This window comes from Pseudorca crassidens, chromosome 2, assembly GCF_039906515.1.
Source record: "Pseudorca crassidens isolate mPseCra1 chromosome 2, mPseCra1.hap1, whole genome shotgun sequence".
In the NCBI taxonomy this organism is placed as follows: Eukaryota; Metazoa; Chordata; class Mammalia; order Artiodactyla; family Delphinidae; genus Pseudorca; species Pseudorca crassidens.
In genome coordinates, this window is record NC_090297.1 from 144,659,855 (window position 1) to 144,679,840 (window position 19,986).

The 19,986-nt window shown below is 36.5% G+C and overlaps 1 protein-coding gene across 3 annotated transcripts in view; it reads left to right on the forward strand.

The window, feature by feature from the left end:
- The window catches only part of INTS7 (integrator complex subunit 7), a 92,390-nt gene that overhangs the window by 16,038 nt on the left and 56,366 nt on the right, over positions 1-19,986 (forward strand). For all 3 annotated transcript variants that reach the window (XM_067729026.1, XM_067729028.1, XM_067729027.1), the window contains 3 exons: positions 4,531-4,577; positions 8,650-8,849; positions 9,330-9,452. In XM_067729026.1, coding sequence (XP_067585127.1) covers positions 4,531-4,577; positions 8,650-8,849; positions 9,330-9,452 — 370 coding nt within the window. The remainder of the gene's footprint in view (positions 1-4,530; positions 4,578-8,649; positions 8,850-9,329; positions 9,453-19,986) is intronic.

The following is a 19,986-nucleotide window of genomic DNA, read 5'->3' on the forward strand; positions in this document are numbered from 1 at the left end:
AACCACATGTGACTTGTTCTGAAAAAGGTTATAAGTTTTAAGAGCTAGCCCCAGAGCAGGAGTTGCAAACCCAAATGCCTTCAGGGACCAGGGAGGCATTGTCAATGAGAGAAGTGACTTCACGTGATGACTGTGGTGAACCGAAGGGTGCACTCACCATCTAAAAGGAGTAGCCCCTTGGTACCAGTAGATGGTAACATTCCAGGAGTGTATGACCAATGGTGTGACATCGGAATTTGGGGGTGGGGGGTGGGGGGAAGAAGCTGGAGAATTGGATTATTCTGTTTATTTCACCATACAAGACTATATATTCTTAACATATTCTTAATGCTGACATTAAGAATTTAAAAAAATATTATTAGACCAAAAAAGAAGAAAAAAAGGAAAGAAAACTGCAGGCTTCTAACTTGCAGTTTATTGACCCTAGAGGAGTGTAACAGACTTTTAAACTTTGAGTTGTTATCAAAGTTATTATATAGTTAGTTGGACTTCCCTGGTGATGCAGTGGTTGGGAGACCACCTGCCAATGCAAGGGACACGTGTTCGAGCCCTGGTCTGGGAAGATCCCACATGCTGCGGAGCAACTGAGTCCATGCACCACAACTACTGAGCCTGCGCTCTAGAGCCCACGAGCCACAACTACTGAGTCCACGCACCACGACTACTGAAGCCCATGCGCCTACAGCCTGTGCTCCACAGCAAGAGAAGCCACTGCAATGAGAGCCTGCGCGCTGCAACAAAGAGTGGACCCCACTCGCTGCAACTAGAGAAAGCCCGAGCACAGCAGCAAAGACCCAACGCAGCCAAAAATTAAAAAAAAAAAAAAGATACTATTTAAAAAAAAGTTATTATATAGTTAGTGAAGAAATACTTAGTGAATATCCATCATGTCCAGACTCTATTCCAAGCACCAGGAATACAGAAGTGGAAAAGATGAATGACCTGTTGTGATGTAAACACAAAGTAGTTTCAGCTGCTCATTAATGTTATGGAAAAATAGAACAGTTTTGTCATTGTGATGATGACCTGAGTGAGCTGCTTAGGTAGAGTGATCAGGGAAGGCCTCACTGAGTAGGTGACATTTGAGCTGAAACTGGGTGCTGAAGAAGAGGCAGCAATCTAGAGGAAGGATATTCCAAGCAGAACGAATAACAAGTACAGGAGCACTCTGAAATGTGAACAGGTCATCTATACATACCTAATACACCTTTTGCCTTATACCTGAAAGACATTTACAACTTACTTTTTCTTATCAAATGTGAGGCTGATATCAGAGCAGTAGTTTTGAAACTATTTGGTATCAGAATCCCTTTACACTCTTCAAACATTATTGAAGTCCTCAAAGAGCTTTTTTTGTTTATATGGATTATTATATCAACTGATAGTTACTGTATTAGAATGAAAATGCCTAAATTTTTAAAATATTTATTAGTTCATTTAAAAAGTAACAAATTCTGGGGCTTCCCTGGTGGCACAGTGGTTGAGGGTCCGCCTGCCGACGCAGGGGACACGGGTTCGTGCCCCTGTCCGGGAAGATCCCACATGCCGTGGAGCGGCTGGGCCCGTGAGCCATGGCTGCTGAGCCTGCGCGTCTGGAGCCTGTGCTCCGCAACGGGAGAGACCACAACAGTGAGAGGCCCGCGTACCGCAAAAAAAAAAAAAAAAGCAACAAATTCTTAATATGTTAAATTAAAAAATCTTTATGAAAATAATTATTTTCGAAAACAAAAATCAATTTTGTGGGAAGAGTGGTGGTGTTTTACGTTTTTACAAATCTTTTTAATGTCTGGCTGGATTCTCATATCTGATTCTGTGTTCACTGTTTCTGTTGCAATGTTATTTTGGTTAAAATATGAAAAAAATCCAGCCTCACACAGATATATAGTTGGAAAAGAAAGGAGTGTTTTTAAAGGCTTTATAGGTAATTATGGATGTTTTTCTTTGCTACTATACCAAAACTAGAAAAGTGTTGGTTCTTAAAGGTTAATTGCCCTGTGAACTCTAAAGCCACCAGTGAATATGTACTGTTACGTTGAAAGCCATTGGCCTCTCTTACCCGTGTATGGTTTTATAACTTAGATATTGGTCTTCTGGAAAATATTGGTTCACTGTGTTATGCAGGTCTTCCAAATGTTGACCTTTTTCATTGTAAAATATCAAAGGCATTTGTTACTATCACCACTGATCTCATCAGGAAGGTCTGTGAATATTAAGCTGTCAAGCTCATGGTGACAGATACAAGTTTTCTGAAATGCTAATTTTTGCTTAGAAGCTGAGATTGGCAAAAAATTTTCCCAGTTACTTTCCTTAAAGTTACAAGCTTTCTTTATTCATCTTTTTAGAAAATATCTGCAAATAGCCAACTCTGAATAATTATGAAATTTCATGAAAAAAAATGGGTAGTTCATGTAGAAACTCAAATGACTGCATGGTATTTTTCCTGCAGACAACCACTGTGTACTTGACGTGTGCTTTCCATTTTGTCAGAGAATATTAAATAATATCTTAATGGCAGAAAATGTTTTATATAGACATCTAAACTGCAGAGGGGAAGTATTCCATGCCCTGTGTATAATTTATCATGACTAAAAGAGCCAAGTTAGATCATATTATCTGTATCTTATTTCCTTACATGTTATATAATGTTTTATCCCCAAAATTCATGTTATTAATAACTTTTGCAACATTCAGTGATATTTCAATTGCAACAGACTCAAAAGCAACACCTTGGAAAATACTTTACACATATATAATATTTTTTAAATGCCTACTTTGTTTTTAATTTTTATTTTATTTTTTTAATTGAAGTATAGTTTGTTTACAATGTTGTGTTAGTTTTAGGTGTATAGCAAAGTGATTCAGTTATGCATATATATATCTATTTTTCAGATTCTTTTCCCATATAGGTTATTACAAAATATTGAGTATAGTTCCCTGTGCTATACAGTAGGTCCTATGTGTTATCTATTTTATATATAGTAGTGTGTATATGTTAACCCCAAACTCCTAATTTATCCCTCCTCCCCCTCCCCCTTGGTAAGCACAAGTCTATTTTCCATGTCTGTGGGTCTATTTCTGTTTTGTATGTAAGTTCATCTGTATCATTTTTTTTGATTCCACATTTAAGATATATCATATTTGTCTTTTTCAGTCTGGCTTACTTAGTATGACAATCTAGGTCCATCCATGTTGCTGCAAATGGCATCTTTCATTCTTTTTTATGGCTGAATAATGTTCCACTGTATATGTATACCACATCTTCTTTATCTGTTCATCTGTTGATGGACATTTAGGTTGTTTCCATCTCCGGGCTGTTGTAAATAGAGCTGCGATGAACATTTTGGTACATGACTCTTTTTGAATTATGGTTTTCTCAGGGTATATGCCCAGTAGTGGGATTGCAGGATTATATGGTAGTTCTGTTTGTAGTTTTTTAAGGAGCCTCCATACTGTTCTCCCTAGTAGCTGCACCAATTTACTTTCCCACCAATAGTGCAGGAGGGTTCCCTTTTCTCCACACCCTCTCCAGCATTTATTATTTGTAGACTTTGATGATGGCCATTCTGACTGGTGTAAGGTGATACCTCATTGTAGTTTGGATTTGCGCTTCTCTAGTAATTAGCAATGTTGAGCATTGTTTCATGTGCCTTTTGGCCATCAGTATGTCTTCTTTCTTCTTTGGAGAAATTTCTATTTAGATCTTCTGCCCATTTTTTGATTGGGTTGTTTGTTTCTTTGATACTGAGCTGTATGAGCTGTTTGTGTATTTTGGAGATTAATCCTTTGTTGCATCGTTTGCAAATATTTTCTCCCATTCTGTAGGTTGTCTTTTTGCTTTGCATATGGTTTCCTCTACTGTGCAAAAGCTTTTAAGTTTAATTAGGTCCCATTTGTTTATTTTTGTTTTTATTTCCATTACTCTAGGAGATGGATCCAAAAAGATTTATGTCAGAGAGTATTCTGCCTGTTTTCCTCTGGGAGTTTTATAGTATCTAGTCTTACATTTAGGTCTTTAATCTAAAAAATGGCCACTTTTAAATAATTTGGCTCTTAGTAAGATTCTATCCATATTTCCTACTGCGTTTCTACTACTTCATACTTACTCTGTTTTTCTAAAATTCAGAATATTTGGTATATATTTTATTGTTTACGTAAGTGATCGCTTGTGTGTTGAAAGCTTCTCTTAATTAAAAGTGTGTCCTAAAACATTGTAGACCGAGATGGTGACCTTGAGTCTTTCAGACAGTGTCATTTAGTAATGCAAATTGCAACAATGCTCATAAATCAGAGCATTTTTCCTTGAAAATCATGTGGGAACAGTGTTGGCATAAGCCCACTGCTGTTTGGAGTTTTGGTTTCAGTTGCATTTCTTACCCCACCCCTGGCACCTGACCTTAGGAATATTAGTTACGATTTGGAGTATTGCATTTCTCCTGTGCTTACTGTGTTCTGTTTCTTTTAAGTCCTCAGAAAACTGAAGCAAATTTAATTGTTTGGTTTTAAAGATTTTGCTGTTTTCTCTTTCCAAAGGGATTTTGCTGTAGGAATCTGTAACAAAATCAGTGAAATGATTCAAGGTATGTATGCTTCATTTGGTATTATGAAGTAACTTAATGGGATTTATATTAATATTAGCTGCTAACATTTATTAAGTACTTACTGTGTGCTAGTCACTATTCATTCGTTTATTCATTCAAATAATGTTTATTAAGTGTCTTCTAAATGCCAGAACTATTCTAGGTGCTTAGGATACAGTAGTACACAAAACAAAGCCCTTGCCCTCATGTAACCTACATTCTAATGGTGGAAGGGTTGGTGGTGGCAACAGATAAGTAAATTTATGACATATCAGGTGCTGCGGAGAACAAGTGCGGTAAGAAGGATAGAGAGTCCCCAGAGCAGATGGCAGGATAGAAGGGGGGAAGTTACTGTTTTATATATGTTGATCAAGGAAGACTTCTGATAAAGTGATATTTGAGTGAGAAATGCAGATATTTAGGGGGAAAACATTCTGACCTGGGGGAGAGCTGTGCTGTTAGGAGCTCTGGGACTCTCTTCACTCTGCTAATGTCCCTCCAGTATCTTCCAGCTGCAACGAAACTCAAATTCAAATTCCTCACTGTAGCCTACAAAGCCTTAGTATTCTAGCCTCATCTTCCATACTGTGCTTCACATGTATTACCCCACTACCCTCATCATATTCATAAAAGGAAGCTCTGGGGTTACAGCATTGCACGGCTCTAGAGAACACGACTCTCTTTGTGTATTTCTAGATGGCATTTCTTTGAATTGTGCAATTTGGCAGACTTGGATAGGTAACACTACTACCTCTATTTTATGGAAAAGGAAATGGAGCCACAATAAAATCACTTAATTGAAGACCAAGATACAGTGGTTGAGCTTTATCCTGTTTCTGTTTATTCCTTTGTCTTTTTTCCCCTGCTGCCAGAAAAGGGCTGTCCTACAGAAAGCTATCATTAGAAAGGAAGCATCACTCATTCATTGAGTAGGTTTTTATTGAATGCCTGCTGTATCAGACAAGATCTCAGCAGGAAACAGATGTCACATTTGAGCTGAGATAATTAGTAGGGTTTAATGAAGGAATGATTTACAAAGGTGTGGGCAAGGTAAACTATAGGGGATGATGTAGTCTATACCCCTCTATGGTGCAGAAGAGGGAGTGGCTACCAGAACCTGGAGTCACATCAGGAGGGCCACTTTGAAAAACTGACCTTCAGAATGATGTGACCTGATGTGACCCTGCAGAGAAGGAGCCAAGGAATAAATACTCGGTCCTGAGCATTCTTCTCTTCCCCTCTGCTGGGGCTCTCCACCCAGAGAGAAGGCAAATAGCAAGGGAGTTGATGTAAGCCTCCTAGGGTGCTGGAGGATTCTGTATAGCTTGAGTGGTGGCTCTATGGATATATTCATATGTAGAAATCCATTAATATGCATACTTAAGATTCATTTTTGTTCCATAAGTTTTATCTGTAAAAAATTAAAGTAGGGACTTCCCTGGTGATGCAGTGGTTAAGAATCCACCTGCCAGTGCAGGGGACACGGGTTCAAGCCCTGGTCTGGGAAAATCCCACATGCTGCGGAGCAACTAAGCCCATGCACCACAGCTACTGAGCCTGCACTCTAGAGCCCGCGAGCCACAACTACTGAAGCCCGCATGCTTAGAGCCTGTGCTCTGCAACAAGAGAAGCCACCGGGGCTTCCCTGGTGGCGCAGTGGTTGAGAGCCCGCCTGCTGACGCAGGGGCCGCGGGTTCGTGCCCCGGTCTGGGAAGATCCCACATGCCGCGGAGCGGCTGGGCCTGTGGCCATGGCCGCTGAGCCTGCGTGTCCGGAGCCTGTGCTCCGCAACGGGAGAGACCACAACAGTGAGAGGCCCGCGTACCGCAAAAAAAAAAAAGAGAAGCCACTGCAGTGAGAAGCCTGCACACCGCAACGAAGAGTAGCCCCTGCTCACTGCAACTGGAGAAAGCCCGCGCACAGCAACGAAGACCCAATGCAGCCAAAAATAATTAAATAAAAACAAACAAACAAATAAATAAATTTAAAGTGGAAGTAAATGAACAGGAATTAGGAGATAGAAAGAGAGACAGGGAGAAAAACACAGGGGTAGGAATGGGGGCAAGGTGGAGGAAGATTGGAGCTCAAGATAATAGAAGTGGTGAGCAAGTTTTAGGAATAAAGTATCCTTAAATTAAATTTTAAGCTGCTTGTGTTTCTGCAAAGTAAAATCTTGAGTCTCCCTAAGCCTTCAGTAAAAATGTCTGTAAACACAAAGAGTCCCTCTGACTGCTGGATTGAGAACAGACTTGCAGAGGAGAAGGGGGAGATATGCGACAGGAGTCTGCCATGGGGAAAGGCCTAAGTAGAGACAATACTTAGGACACTGTTGCAATGGTCCAGTCAAGAGATGGTGGTGGAAATGGACCAATGTGATAGCAATGAAGGTAGAAAGACAGTCAGATTTGGGTTATATTTTAAAGATAGAAACCAACAAGATTTGTTGATAAATTTGGATGTGGGTGTGAGAGAAATAAGGGAATCAAGAAAGACTCCAAGTTCTGAGGAGCTGTAATGATGGAGTTGTCATATCCTGAAATGGGAAAAGTTGGAGGGGCAATTTCGTAGCAAAGATCAGAAGTTGTCTTTGGGCTGTGTTAAGTATAAAATACATCTGAGACATCCCATTGGAGATGACCAGAGGTAATGGGATACACATATCTGAAGTTCAGGGAGCAGGGAGGCGAGGGGGAGGCAGTCTTTAAAAGCATATAGCTGGTGGGGTTCCCTGGTGGCGCAGTGGTTGAGAGTCCGCCTGCTGATGCAGGGGACACGGGTTCGTGCCCCGGTCCTGGAAGATCCCACATGCCGCGGAGCGGCTGGGCCTGTGAGCTATGGCCGCTGAGCCTGCGTGTCCGGAGCCTGTGCTCCGCAACAGGAGAGGCCACAGCGGTGAGAGGCCCGCGTACCGCAAAAAAAAAAAAAAAAAAAGCATATAGCTGGTAATAGAAGCCATGGGTTTATGTAAGCTCAAGCTCACTCAGGGAAAGTATATAGGGTAAGAAGATAATATATTACCAAGCCCAAGGAATGCCAGAAGTTAAAGTGTGGATAAAGAGGAGAATACAAAGAAGAGATTGAGAAAGGAAAAAAATCCAGGAAGAGTGTGAAAAAGCAGAAGCTATTGAGAAAGAGTTTCAAAGATAGACTGGTCATTCAAATGCATTCAGTACCTTAAGGATCAAAACAATAATAACATAAGCCTGATATGATCCTGCAGAGAGAAAACCAGGGAGTAAATGTTCTGGCCTTATTCTCCCTCCCATCTCCTGGGACTCTCTGTTTTGGCTAAACTCAAAGAGAGGCCAAATAGTAAGGGACTTAGTTGATGTAAGCCACTGTTGGATGTTGAAATATTTATGTATTCACACTAACACTTCACAGTGGCAAAACCAGTGATCAGCAGAGCTAAATTAGCTTTTGACCTATGTGTAGTATATTATGATGACAGTTTTTTGTTCACTGTCACCTCAAAGCCGTGTTGTAGAAGAAAAGACTTTTTTGTTTATGTAGCTCCAATGTTGACAGGAAAAGATGCTTTGGAATTAATCCTCATGGAGTTCCAGCTTTGTATACTGTAAAGAAAGGCATTGCTACACAAAGTTCAGAGAGTTTCAAAACTGCTCCATACACAGTCTGTTCACATCCTGATCTTGACTTAGAATTGAAGGAAATAATTAAAATTGTAAATATAATCAAATAATCACCATTGAGTTTGTACATATACGTGTGTATATGTATACATGTATGTGTATATCTTTTAGTATCCTTTGGGAAGAAACAGGCAGCAAATAAGACTGCTTTCTAGTGTGCCTTTTAAGGGCATTTTCTACTATCAGCATGTAGTTTAATAAGCACCCACAACTTAATGTTAAGGTACATACTTTTGAAAAAAAAACTATTGAACTTGTTGATTATCTCTAGTATATAATTATCTTTAATGTTATAACCATAATACTCATATACTATTTGTTTTTAAATGGTCATTTTGCTAACTGAATCAGACCTTTTAACTGTGAACTATTATCCAGGATGATGATCAGAAATCTCTAAGCATTCTTTCTGTATCTAGGTCTAGCCACGCCAGTCGACTTGAAGCTGAAGTTGATCCCCATCCTGCAGCACATGCACCATGATGCAATATTGGCATCCAGTGCTCGTGAGCTCTTACAACAGCTAGTCACATCCTACCCTTCCAACAAAATGGTGATTGTTTCTTTGCACACCTTTACTCTGCTTGCAGCTTCATCCTTGGTTGATACGCCTAAGCAGGTAATGTCAATTTTCTTTAACTGCCTTTTCAATAAACTTGCATATTAAGTATACGATAAAAAATAAGTAACCCATAAGTTTTGATAACATTAAGATCCCTTTCTCTGATAAAGATCAGAGAAGGTTTCATTTCCTTTTGCTTGCTTTTTTCCTCTGTTCATAGTGCTAATTCTTCGGAGCCTTGAGAGAAATGAGGGGGAGGTGGGGGTACGTGGCAGAGCATAGAGTTGGGGGGGGAAAAAAAGGGAAGAATTGAGTGTTTGAGGCCAGGTCTTGTGCTGGAACCTTGCAAGTTAAATGATAGTATATTTCTATACAAGAGGAGAAAGAGGTCCAAACATGGGCACATAGCGAATAAATGACAGGGCTGTAATTTGAAATGAGCCCTGTCTCAAATGTAAGTTTCACTAACTTACACTGCATCCCTAATGATAATTTCAGTGACAGTATCATTCATGGAGTGACTTATTTCTTTTGTAGATTCAACTTCTATTGCAGTATTTGAAGAATGACCCCAGGAAAGCAGTAAAGAGACTTGCTATTCAAGATCTGAAATTACTTGCCAGTAAAACACCACATACTTGGAGTAGGGAAAACATTCAGGTATGCAGAACTTTGAACATTAATATTTTATATAGAAAAATAATATAGCATTATAATAGAGCATATTGTTTTGCTTTACATTTTTATATTGGGTTGGCCAAAAGGTTTGTTTGGTTTTTTCTGTAAGATGGCTCTAGTGGCACTTAGTTGTGTTTAACTTCATTCGAAACAATTTTGTTAGATTGTATGTGACAGCTGTCATATCAGCATACATTTAATACAAGACTTATCAAAATTGGTGAATTTTTGTGTAGCCATTTTAATATTGAAGATGGAAGAATAAAAGCAACATTTTTCACCTATTATGCTTTATTATTTCAAGAAAGGTAAAAATGCAAAAAAAGATTTGTGCAGTGTATGGAGAAGGTGCTGTCACTAACTGAACGTGTCAAAAATGGTTTGTGAGGTTTTGTGCTGGAGATTTCTCGCTGGACGTTGCTCCACGGTTGGATACCCCAGTTGAAGTTGATAGCCATCAAATCGAGATATTAATTGAGAACAATCAACATTATACCCCACAGAAGATAGCTGACATACTCAGAATATCCAGTCAAGCATTGAAAATCATTTACACCAGCTTGGTTATGTTAATCGCTTTCATGTTTGGGTTCCACATAAGTTATATTTCCACATGCAATTCTCTACTTAAACGTAACAAAAACGTTCTGTTGTTAAAACAAATTGTGTATACGTATAGCTGATTTCACTTTGTTATACAGCAGAAACTAACACAACATTGTAAAGCAATTACACTACAATAAAGATGTTAAAAAAAAAATTGTGACAGGCGATGAAAAGTGGATACTGTACAATAATGTGGAACGGAAGAGATCGTGAGGCAAGCGAAATGAACCACCACCAACCACACCAAAGGCCGGTCTTCATCCAGAGAAGGTGATGTGTATATGGTGAGATTGGAAGGGAGTCCTCTATTATGAGCACCTTCCGGAAAACCAAAGGATTAATTGCAACAAGTACTACTCCCAATTAGACCAACTGAAAGTAGCACTCGACGAAAAGTGTCTAGAATTAGTCAGTAGACTAATCTTTCATCAGGATAATGCAAGACAGAATGTTTCTTTGATGACCAGGCGAAAACTGTTACAGCTTGGCTGGGAAGTTCTGATTCATCTGCCTTATTCACCAGACAATGCACCTTCGGATTTCCATTTATTTTGGTCTTTACAAAATTCTCTTAATGGAAAAAATTTCAATTTCCTGGAAGACTGTAAAAGGCACCTGGAACAGTTCTTTGCTCAAAAAGATAAAAAGTTTTGGGAAGATGGAATTATGAAGTTGCCTAAAAAATGACAGAAGGTAGTGGCACAAAAGGGTGAATATGTTGTTCAGTAAAGTTTTTGGTGGAAATGAAAAAGGTGTCTTTTAGTTTTACTTACAAACCAAAGGCACTTTTTGGCCAACCCAATATTATCTTTGTCTTTTTCTAAGTGTTTCAATCTAAAAAATTTCCAAGAGCATTGTTGATATTGGTGGCAGAAGTTAGAAGTGGCAAAGTAAATATATAAAACTTCTTTCTTTTTTTCCCAGTTTTATTGAGATAAAATTGACAGAGCATTGTATAAGTTTTAGGTATACAGTGTAATGATTCGACTTACATCATGAAATTATTACACAATAAGTTTAGTGAACATCCATCATCTCATAGATACAAAATTAAAGAATTTAAAAAATTTTTTTTGTGTGATAAGAACTCTTAGGATTTACTTTCTTAACAACTTTCATACATAACCTAACAACAGTGTTAATTATATTTATCATGCTATACATTACATTCCTGGTACTTATTTATCTTATAACTGGAAGTTTGTGCCTTTTGGCTGCTTTCATCCAACTACCCCGTGCCTCTGGTAACCACAAATCTGATCTCTTTTTCTATGAATTTGTTTGTATGTTTGTTTGTTTGTGTGCTTGCTTTTGAAGTATAACTGAGCTGCAACACTGTGTTAGTTCCTGTTACACAACATAGTAATCTTTTTCTATACATTTCAAAATGATCACCATGATAAGTCTAGTTATGCTGTGTCACCATTCAAAGATATTACTTAGTTATTGAAAAATTTACATCCTTTAATGTTTAGGTTTGTTTTAGTGAATTAGACTTGCCTCTCAGTTTCTTTTTAATTGTCCCATAGCAGCACCAAGGCTAATTGAGAAGCCCAGTTAAATTGTTTATTTTATTCTTGTTTCCTTTACTCAATTTAGGGAGAACAGTTTTGGTGCTGACTGTATTTATTAGAGAAAGGTACTGGATGGGGAACTTAGCGAACTGTATTTCTCCTTTTCACACAGAGGAAAAGACATTCTTAAGTTTTCTTTTGTAAATACAAGAACAGATTTCAATCTCTAGACTTTTAATGTGTCATCTTTTGTAGCATTTCCTAGGTTAAATTAATGTTTTATATTAATTTTTTCTCAAAGTGGAACCCTATTTGTTTGCCCATTACTGATGACAGATGCACCACTTTTAAAAAAATGCTGCTTAAAGTGAAATGGAAAATTGTCAGAAATAAATCTTACTTTCATGGATTTTATTATCTCTTGGTATGATCATAGCTACAGTGTAACAAAAACCTTTGAATTTCAGATTATGAAAACTGAACTGCTGTGTTTTTTTGTTTGTTTGCAATTTTCTAAACATGTTTTGGTATATTATGATTGATAGTCACAAATACCCCAAGACATAAGGACAGTAATTAGTATTTGCACTTAATAGATGAGCAAATTAGGGTTCAGAGAGACTTAATATGCTTAAGAGAGCTTCTTAAGAGGACTTAATTAAGAATTAAGAGAGCTCTGTCCTCTTGTGTTTTTTTCTACTAAACATACTATCCAAGAAGAGAATGTGCTCAGTCATTTTAGGGAACCAAACCAAGTGAGAGCACTGTATTATTCTATCTCATTTCTTTCCTTATTTTGAGATAAATCACACATACAAAGAAGTATGTACAATGTATATTTAATAGTTTAATAATTGTAAATCAAAACCCATGTAACCACCATCCAGCTAGAAAGAGAACACTGCAAAATCACAGAACCCTGCTTCCTTCTCTCACATCGTTCTTCCTGATCAGAGCCTTAATACCCACCCAATGGAAACCACTGTTTTGACCTTTGTGATAATCATTTCTTTGCTCTTTATAGTTTTACCATCTATATATATGCCTCCCTAAAAATATTGTTTAGTTTTGTTTGTTTTTACTTCTTTTGCTCAACATTATACTGATGAGACTCATTCATGTGGTTGCATGTTTTTTTCCTTTAATTGATATACAGTTGTCCCTTGACATTTTTGGGGGCTTGGTTCCGGTACCCCCTGCTGAATACCCAAATCCTCAGATGCTCAAGTTCCTTGTATAAAATAGTAGTTTTTGCATATAACCTATGTATATCCTCCTATATACTTTAAATCATCTTTAGATTACTTACAATACCTAATACAATGTAAATATTATGTAAGTAGTTATAAATAAAATGTAAATGCAGTGTAAATAGTTACCCTTGCCATGCTCTGAAATGGTTAAGAGCTATGACATAAGAATTTTCTGTCTTCTGAGGGTATAGCTTTAAAAGTGCCATAAGTCAGGGGTGGGATAGGGAGGGTGGGAGGGAGGGAGACGCAAGAGGGAAGAGATATGGGAACATATGTATATGTATAACTGATTCACTTTGTTATAAAGCAGAAACTAACACACCATTGTAAAGCAATTATACCCCAATAAAGATGTTAAAAAAAAAAAAAAGTGCCATAAGTCCATCTGAACCTGGAACTTCTTCCAGGGATAGAGTTTTGAGAATATTTCTAATTACTTACATGGTTATTGCCCTATCAAAGTTTTCTACCTCTTGAATCAGTTTTGAGAATTTGTTTTCCATTTAATTTATTTTGCAGATTCATGAGTATCAGTATAAAGAACCTTTATAATTTTTAGTAGCTCCGTGTTTAAAATTTTATCTTTATTTTATTCTTACTATTGTGTTTATGTTCCCCTTTTCTTGCCAGAAGCATGGCTTTCTTGTGCCTTTCAAGTGGTTGGTACATTTATTTTTATTCTTCTGTTTAATAATGAAAGCACTTAAGGCTATTAATTTTCCTCTTAGTGCAGGTTGGCCACATTCCATAAATTACAACTTTCAGTGTTCCCATTGCCATTAATTTGAAATGCACTTTTTTTTTTTAAATAAATTTATTTATTTTTTGGCTGTGTTGGGTCTTCGTTGCTGTGCGTGGACTTTCTCTAGTTGCGGCGAGCGGGGGCTACTCTTCGTTGCAGTGCGGGGGCTTCTCATTGCGGTGGCTTCTCTTGTTGCGGAGCACGGGCTCTAGGTGCGTGGGCTTCAGTAGTTGCAGCACATGGGCTGAGTAGTTGTGGCTCGCGGGCTCTAGAGCGCAGGCTCAGTAGTTGTGGCACACGGGCTTAGTTGCTCCGCGGCATATGGGATCTTCCCAGCCAGGGCTTGAACCCATGTCTCCTGCATTGGCAGGAGGATTCTTAACCACTGCGCCACCAGGGAAGTCCCTGAAATGCACTTTTTAAGTCAGATTTTGTGGTATAATTTATTTACAGAAACTTTTCTAGGTACACAGTTCTAGATATGCAGTTCAAATTTTAATAGATGTATACAGTTGTGTAACTACCACCACAATTGTGATATAGAACATTTTCAAATCACTCCAGAGTTCCTTCAGGCCCCTCTAGTCAGTCTTTCCCCTAACCCCTGACTAGTACTGAACTGATTTCTATCCCTATAATTTTGCCTTTCCAAAATATAAATGGAAGCATACAATATGTAGCCTTTTGGGTATGGCTTCTTTTGCTTAACATAATGCTTAGCATAATTTATCCATGTTGTTACATGAAGCAGTAGTTCCATTTTACTGCTGAGTAGTATCCCAGTATATGGACCATAGTTTATTTATCCGTTGACAGCTTCATGGACATTTGAATTGTTTCCAGTTTTTTGTGTTTTTTTTTTTCTATTATAAATAAAGCTTTTATTGTACAGATCTTTGTAGGACATCTCTTGGGTAAAAACCTAGGAGTAGAATTGTTGGGTTGTGTGGTAAATGTATGTTTAACTTTGTAAGAAACTGCCAAACTCTTTTCTATAATGGCTGTACCATTTTACATACTCAGCGGCAATGTATGAGTTGTAGTTCTTTATCCTTGCTAGCACTTTTTATTGTATGGCTTTGTAATTTTAGTCTTTTGAATAGTTGTGTAGTGGTATCCACCAGCATCGTATAGGCTTGTCATCCAGATCTCTTCTTTAGTGAAATGCCTGCTCTAATCTTTTATGCTGCTTTTTTTTTAGGTTTTCTTCTTGTTACTGAGCTCCTTATATATTCCAGATACAAATACTTTTATCAGATGTGTATTTTGCAGATATTTTCTGCCAGTATGTGCCTTGAATACAGCATCTTTTGAAGAACAGAAGTTTTTTTGTTTCGATGAAATATAGTTTATCAATTTTTTTTTTTCCTTTTGGGGTTGTATTTTTGTTTTTTATCTAGGAAGTTTTTTTGTTGTTGTTGTTGTTTGTTTTGTTTTTTTTGCGGTACACGGGCCTCTCACTGTTGTGGCCTCTCCCGTTGCAGAGCAACAGGCTCCGGACACACAGGCTCAGTGGCCGTGGCCCACAGGCCTAGCGGTTCTGCAGCATGTGGGATCTTCCCGGACCGGGGCACGAACCCGTGTCCCCTGCATCAGCAGGTGGACTCTCAACCACTGTGCCACCAGGGAAGCCCCTGTCTAGAAAGTCTTTATCTAACCCAAAGTCTCAAAGATTTTCTCATATATTTTCTTCTAGAAGTTTTATAGTTTTAACTTTTATATTTAGCTCTATGTAATCCATTTTGAGTTGACTGTTGTATATGGTGCAAGGTAAGAATGGAGGTGTGTTTGGATAGCCAGGTGTTCCAGCACCATTTGTTAAAAAGTCTATCCTTTCTCTGTGAATTACCTTAGCATCTTTGTTGAAAATGAGTTGACCTTATCTATATAGGTCTATTTCTGGATTCTGTTCTGTTCCTTTGGTCCGTGTATCTGTTCTTAAGCCAATAGCACACAATTTTGATTTCTGTAGCTTGGAATTCTGTAAGTCTTGGCATCAGGTAGTGTGAGTCCTCTACCTTTGTATTTATTTTGGATGTTCTAGGTCCTTTGCCTTTCCATACAAAATTTTAAACCAATTTGTCAATTTCTACGAAAAAGTCTGCTAGGATTTTGATTGGTATTTGCATCTATAGATCAATTTGGAAAGAATTGACATCTTAATAGTATTGAGTTTTCTAATCTATGAACATGGCATATCTCCATTTATTTAGATCTTTCTCAGTTTCTCATCAGTGGTTTTTAGTTTTCAGCATACAAATTTTGCTCATATTCTGTGAGATATTCCTAGGTGTTTCATGGTTTTTGGTTGCAGAATCATCCCTTTGTATCACATCTGCTGATTCAGCCAACCACCAATGACTCAAAGAAGTATTCCAAAAAAAAAATCCCAGGAAGTCCCAAAAAGCAAAACTTGAATTTGCCACCTGCCAGCAATTATTTACATAGCATTTACATTGTGTTAGGTATTATAAGTAATCTAGAGATGATTTAAAGTATGTGGGAGGATGTGCATATGCAATTTATATGCAAATACTACACCAGTAGTATTTGAGCATCTGTAGATTTTGGTATCTGCAGCCGGGAGTGGGGGGTCCTGGAACCCCTGCGGATACTGAGGGGCGACTGTATTGTAAATGATTTTGTTCTTTTAGTTTCCATGAGAGCAGTTTTGATTTCCTCTTTGACCATGGAATTAGTTTAAATAATATTTTTATCCCCTTTTTTCTTATTCTTCTTTTATCCCATTTATTAAGATGTAACTGACATACATCACATACATAAGTTTAAGCATAATGGTTTGACTTACAAATATTATGAAATGATTAACACTAAGTTTAGTTAGCATCCATCATCTCATATAGATAAAAAGAAGAACAAGAAAAAAATTTTTTTTGCTTATGATGAGAACTCTTAATATTTACTGTAACAATTTTCCTATATATCACACAGCAGTGTTAACTACAGTCATCATATTGTGCATTACATCCCTAGTACTTACTTTTCTTATAACTGGAAGTTTCTGTTTTTGACGTGATAAGGTTTTTATATTTGTAGATGGAATTTTTGTTGTTGCTAACCTTTTGTTATTAATTCCTAATTTTAAGGTTTCTTTGTGGCGCAGTGTAGGATCATTTTTTGTAAACAGTTCGTAGAATTTGAAAAGACAGTATATTTTCTATATAATGTAATATATATGTTAAGTAATACAGATAAATATATAATATATATATGTGTTAATATATATTTCAGTATTAAACTGTATGAAATCTTATTGATAGTACTCAAGTATACTATATCTTAAATTAGTTTCTCTTTTTGATCTGTGAAGTTTTGATATTCATTAGCTTCTCATGCCAATTTATATGTAACCATTTTAATTTAAAAATCTTAATGCTATCTTGTTCCACAGATAGAACTTCTATTAGTGTAAAAGAATCCTCTCTCCTATTTAAAGCTGTTTTGGCCTCAAGTTCTTTATGTAATATTAATATTGCCTCTTGTTTATTTTTCTTTCCACATATCTATCAGGTCTTTGCCAATTTTGTTATCCTCAACCTTTCTCTGTCATTTAGGTTTGATTCTTATAAATAACATATAATTAGATTTACCTCTTTAGACTTAATCTGAGTCTTTTTTAGTAGTGTAACTTATTTACATTTATCGATGTAACTGAGTTTTTGTACTTTTATAAACAGTCGTATTTTAGACTGTTTACAATGTGTCCTTTTTTGTTTCCTTTGTTTCATTACTTTGTTATTTTGATCAAGTTTTCACTGTTCTTTTATTCTCTAGTGAACTAAAAAGATTTTAGCATGGTAATTAAGCATTATTCTTACTTTCCCTACCTCTATATTTTATATATTAATATAAGAACTTGTGTATCTCTATTAAGAATGAAAAGTATGGTGGTTGAAATATTGCAAATTTTAGCAGGCTTAAATTCTCCTCTTTTCTACTCCCCTTCATTCCCTCCTCCCCCTGTATGTTGTTGAAATAATCTGAAATTTAATTACCAGTTACTTTTTTTATACTATGCAGTTATCGTGTGAAATTTTTTTTATAATATTTGCATTGAACTTCACAACCACATTAAGGTTACTTAAGTGTTAACTGTTTTGTTGATTTCACAGCTTACGAGTATTTCTTCAATATACCACATCTTCCCTGAAGTTTTTTGTTCTGATTTATCTTTATCTTTCTTGTGGCTTTTTTCTTTAGTTCTTTTTAATCGAAAATACATGTTATTAAATATTTGTCTCTCCCACAAAGAATTTTTTCCCACTGTGCCTGAAATCTGAGCATATTGATTTTAATTAAATGGATGTGGTCAAATAATCATTTTTTCAAAGCCTGGGTGTATTTTTGAAAATATTGAAATAGAGCAGAAGAAAACAGTTCTAATGATTTAACCTTTACAAGGTTGTTGATTTCAAATTCAAATTTTACTCTGTCACCAAGAGTAATTATTTTTATTCAAGGTTTTCCTCGCTCCTTCTTTTCTTTCTTCATTCTTTCCTTTCTTCCTCTCAGCCAGTCTTATCACTGCTGATTGATTTTTGAGTTTTGGTATTTCAGTTGCAAATTGTGTGCATTCTATTGCTATTTTTACGGGTGAGTTGGTAGGTATTATAATTTCCACCTGTAATCAGATATTCCAGGTTTAAAGGAAATACTTTCGTTCCGAATGTCTTAAAAACCTGAAGGAAGGAAGGGCCTAAATCAAGGCCCAAGTATAGCGTATTATTGTTAAGGTAGTCAAAAACAAATAATTTCATAGGAACAAAAATATTTTTTCATGTGTTTGTATTTTTCTTTGGATTTTTTTTATATGTCTTGCTATAATATCCATTTGTGTTGGTCAGTATTAATAGTTTACACTATTCTGGTGTTATTGTCTTATCTGAAGAGGTTGATTTATTCAACCTGTCTGTTACACAGCAAAAGATTATTTGTTCTGGGTATTCTCAAAGGCGTAATTTTATTTTTGACTTGATCTCTCCGAAGATTTCTGATTATATCTTACCTGATCCTAGGAGAAATGACAAGTTAAACATGAGAATTAGCTCTTTTAATAATCTTTTTCTTTTTGTAGTTAGTACAATGGAGACATAGAAAATTTAGAGGTATTATGTCTCTGGCAGAGTACTTTTGTTTATTTATTTTTCATTGAAGTATGGTTGACATACAATATTATATTAGTTTCAGGTGTATAACTTAGTGATTCAATATTTAAATACATTATGAAATGATCACCACAATAAATCTAGTAACCATTTGTCCTCATACAGAGTTACTACAGTATTATTCACCATGTTTCTTATGCTGCACATCATATGCCGTGACTTATATGACTGAAAGTTTGTACCTCTTAATCCCCTTCACAGAGTACTTTTAACATGACATTTTTCTTTATTTTGAAGATTATCAACTTTTTGCCATGCTTTTCTGGAACACATCCCTGGTGGCCAGTCCCATTCTAGAGTAGAGGAGAAGCCCCCATTTAGGAGCTGACCCAGAAAACAGTAATTCAGGACAGAGCCTCAGTTGAGCAGTGAGTTAAACCAGCCTGGAGAGAGAAATTCAGACCAAATAGTCAGTGACAGTAACAATGGTGGTGTGTGAGAAAGGGGGCTCCATTTCAAGAGTTAGATATTTCCTTTTTGAAAAATGGTCCTGGTAAGAACAATTTTGTAATAGGTAACATCCTTGAAACAGAAACTTGAACCATATTTCATCGTTGAAATATGACTGATGTGCTATTTCTGGGGAACTTTGATGTGCTCCGTTAAGCTTACTACATTAAATTAATGGACCTTTAAACCAATATGTAATTACAGAGAGCATTTTAGGTATCCAATACTGTGCAAAGTGACAGAAATGAGAAGATAACACTGTAGATAATTTTATAGATTTTCTAACACTTTGTTCAATTTTTTAAATGGTAAATCTTTTCTTCTTTAAAATTATTAATATCATCTTATGTAACATGTCTCAACCTTCTTGATTATCCCAAAAGGTTAAATATCTGTTATACATAGAGCACTTTATAAGACATAATTTTGAATATGTGTAAATACAGGACATAACTTATGGGGCTATTTGGTTAGTAATTTTATTCCCAAGTACAAACTAACAGTACAAGGCAGAACAATTTAGGCAGTAAAAAGTGGATAAATGGAAGTAGCCTGTGTATTTAAATAAATAAATTAAAACTGTAATATTACCTAATGGCAATGACTTTTTTTTTCTTTTGTAAAAAAGCTTTCTTTTGAACTTCAAAAATAGCATCTATATCTGCTTTTACATCTTCATTCCCTACTCTTTCTTTAACACACTTGTTTATAGGTCTGTTTCCTTATTACTTTGCTTAGTTACTTAAAAGATCACCAGTGTTCTTC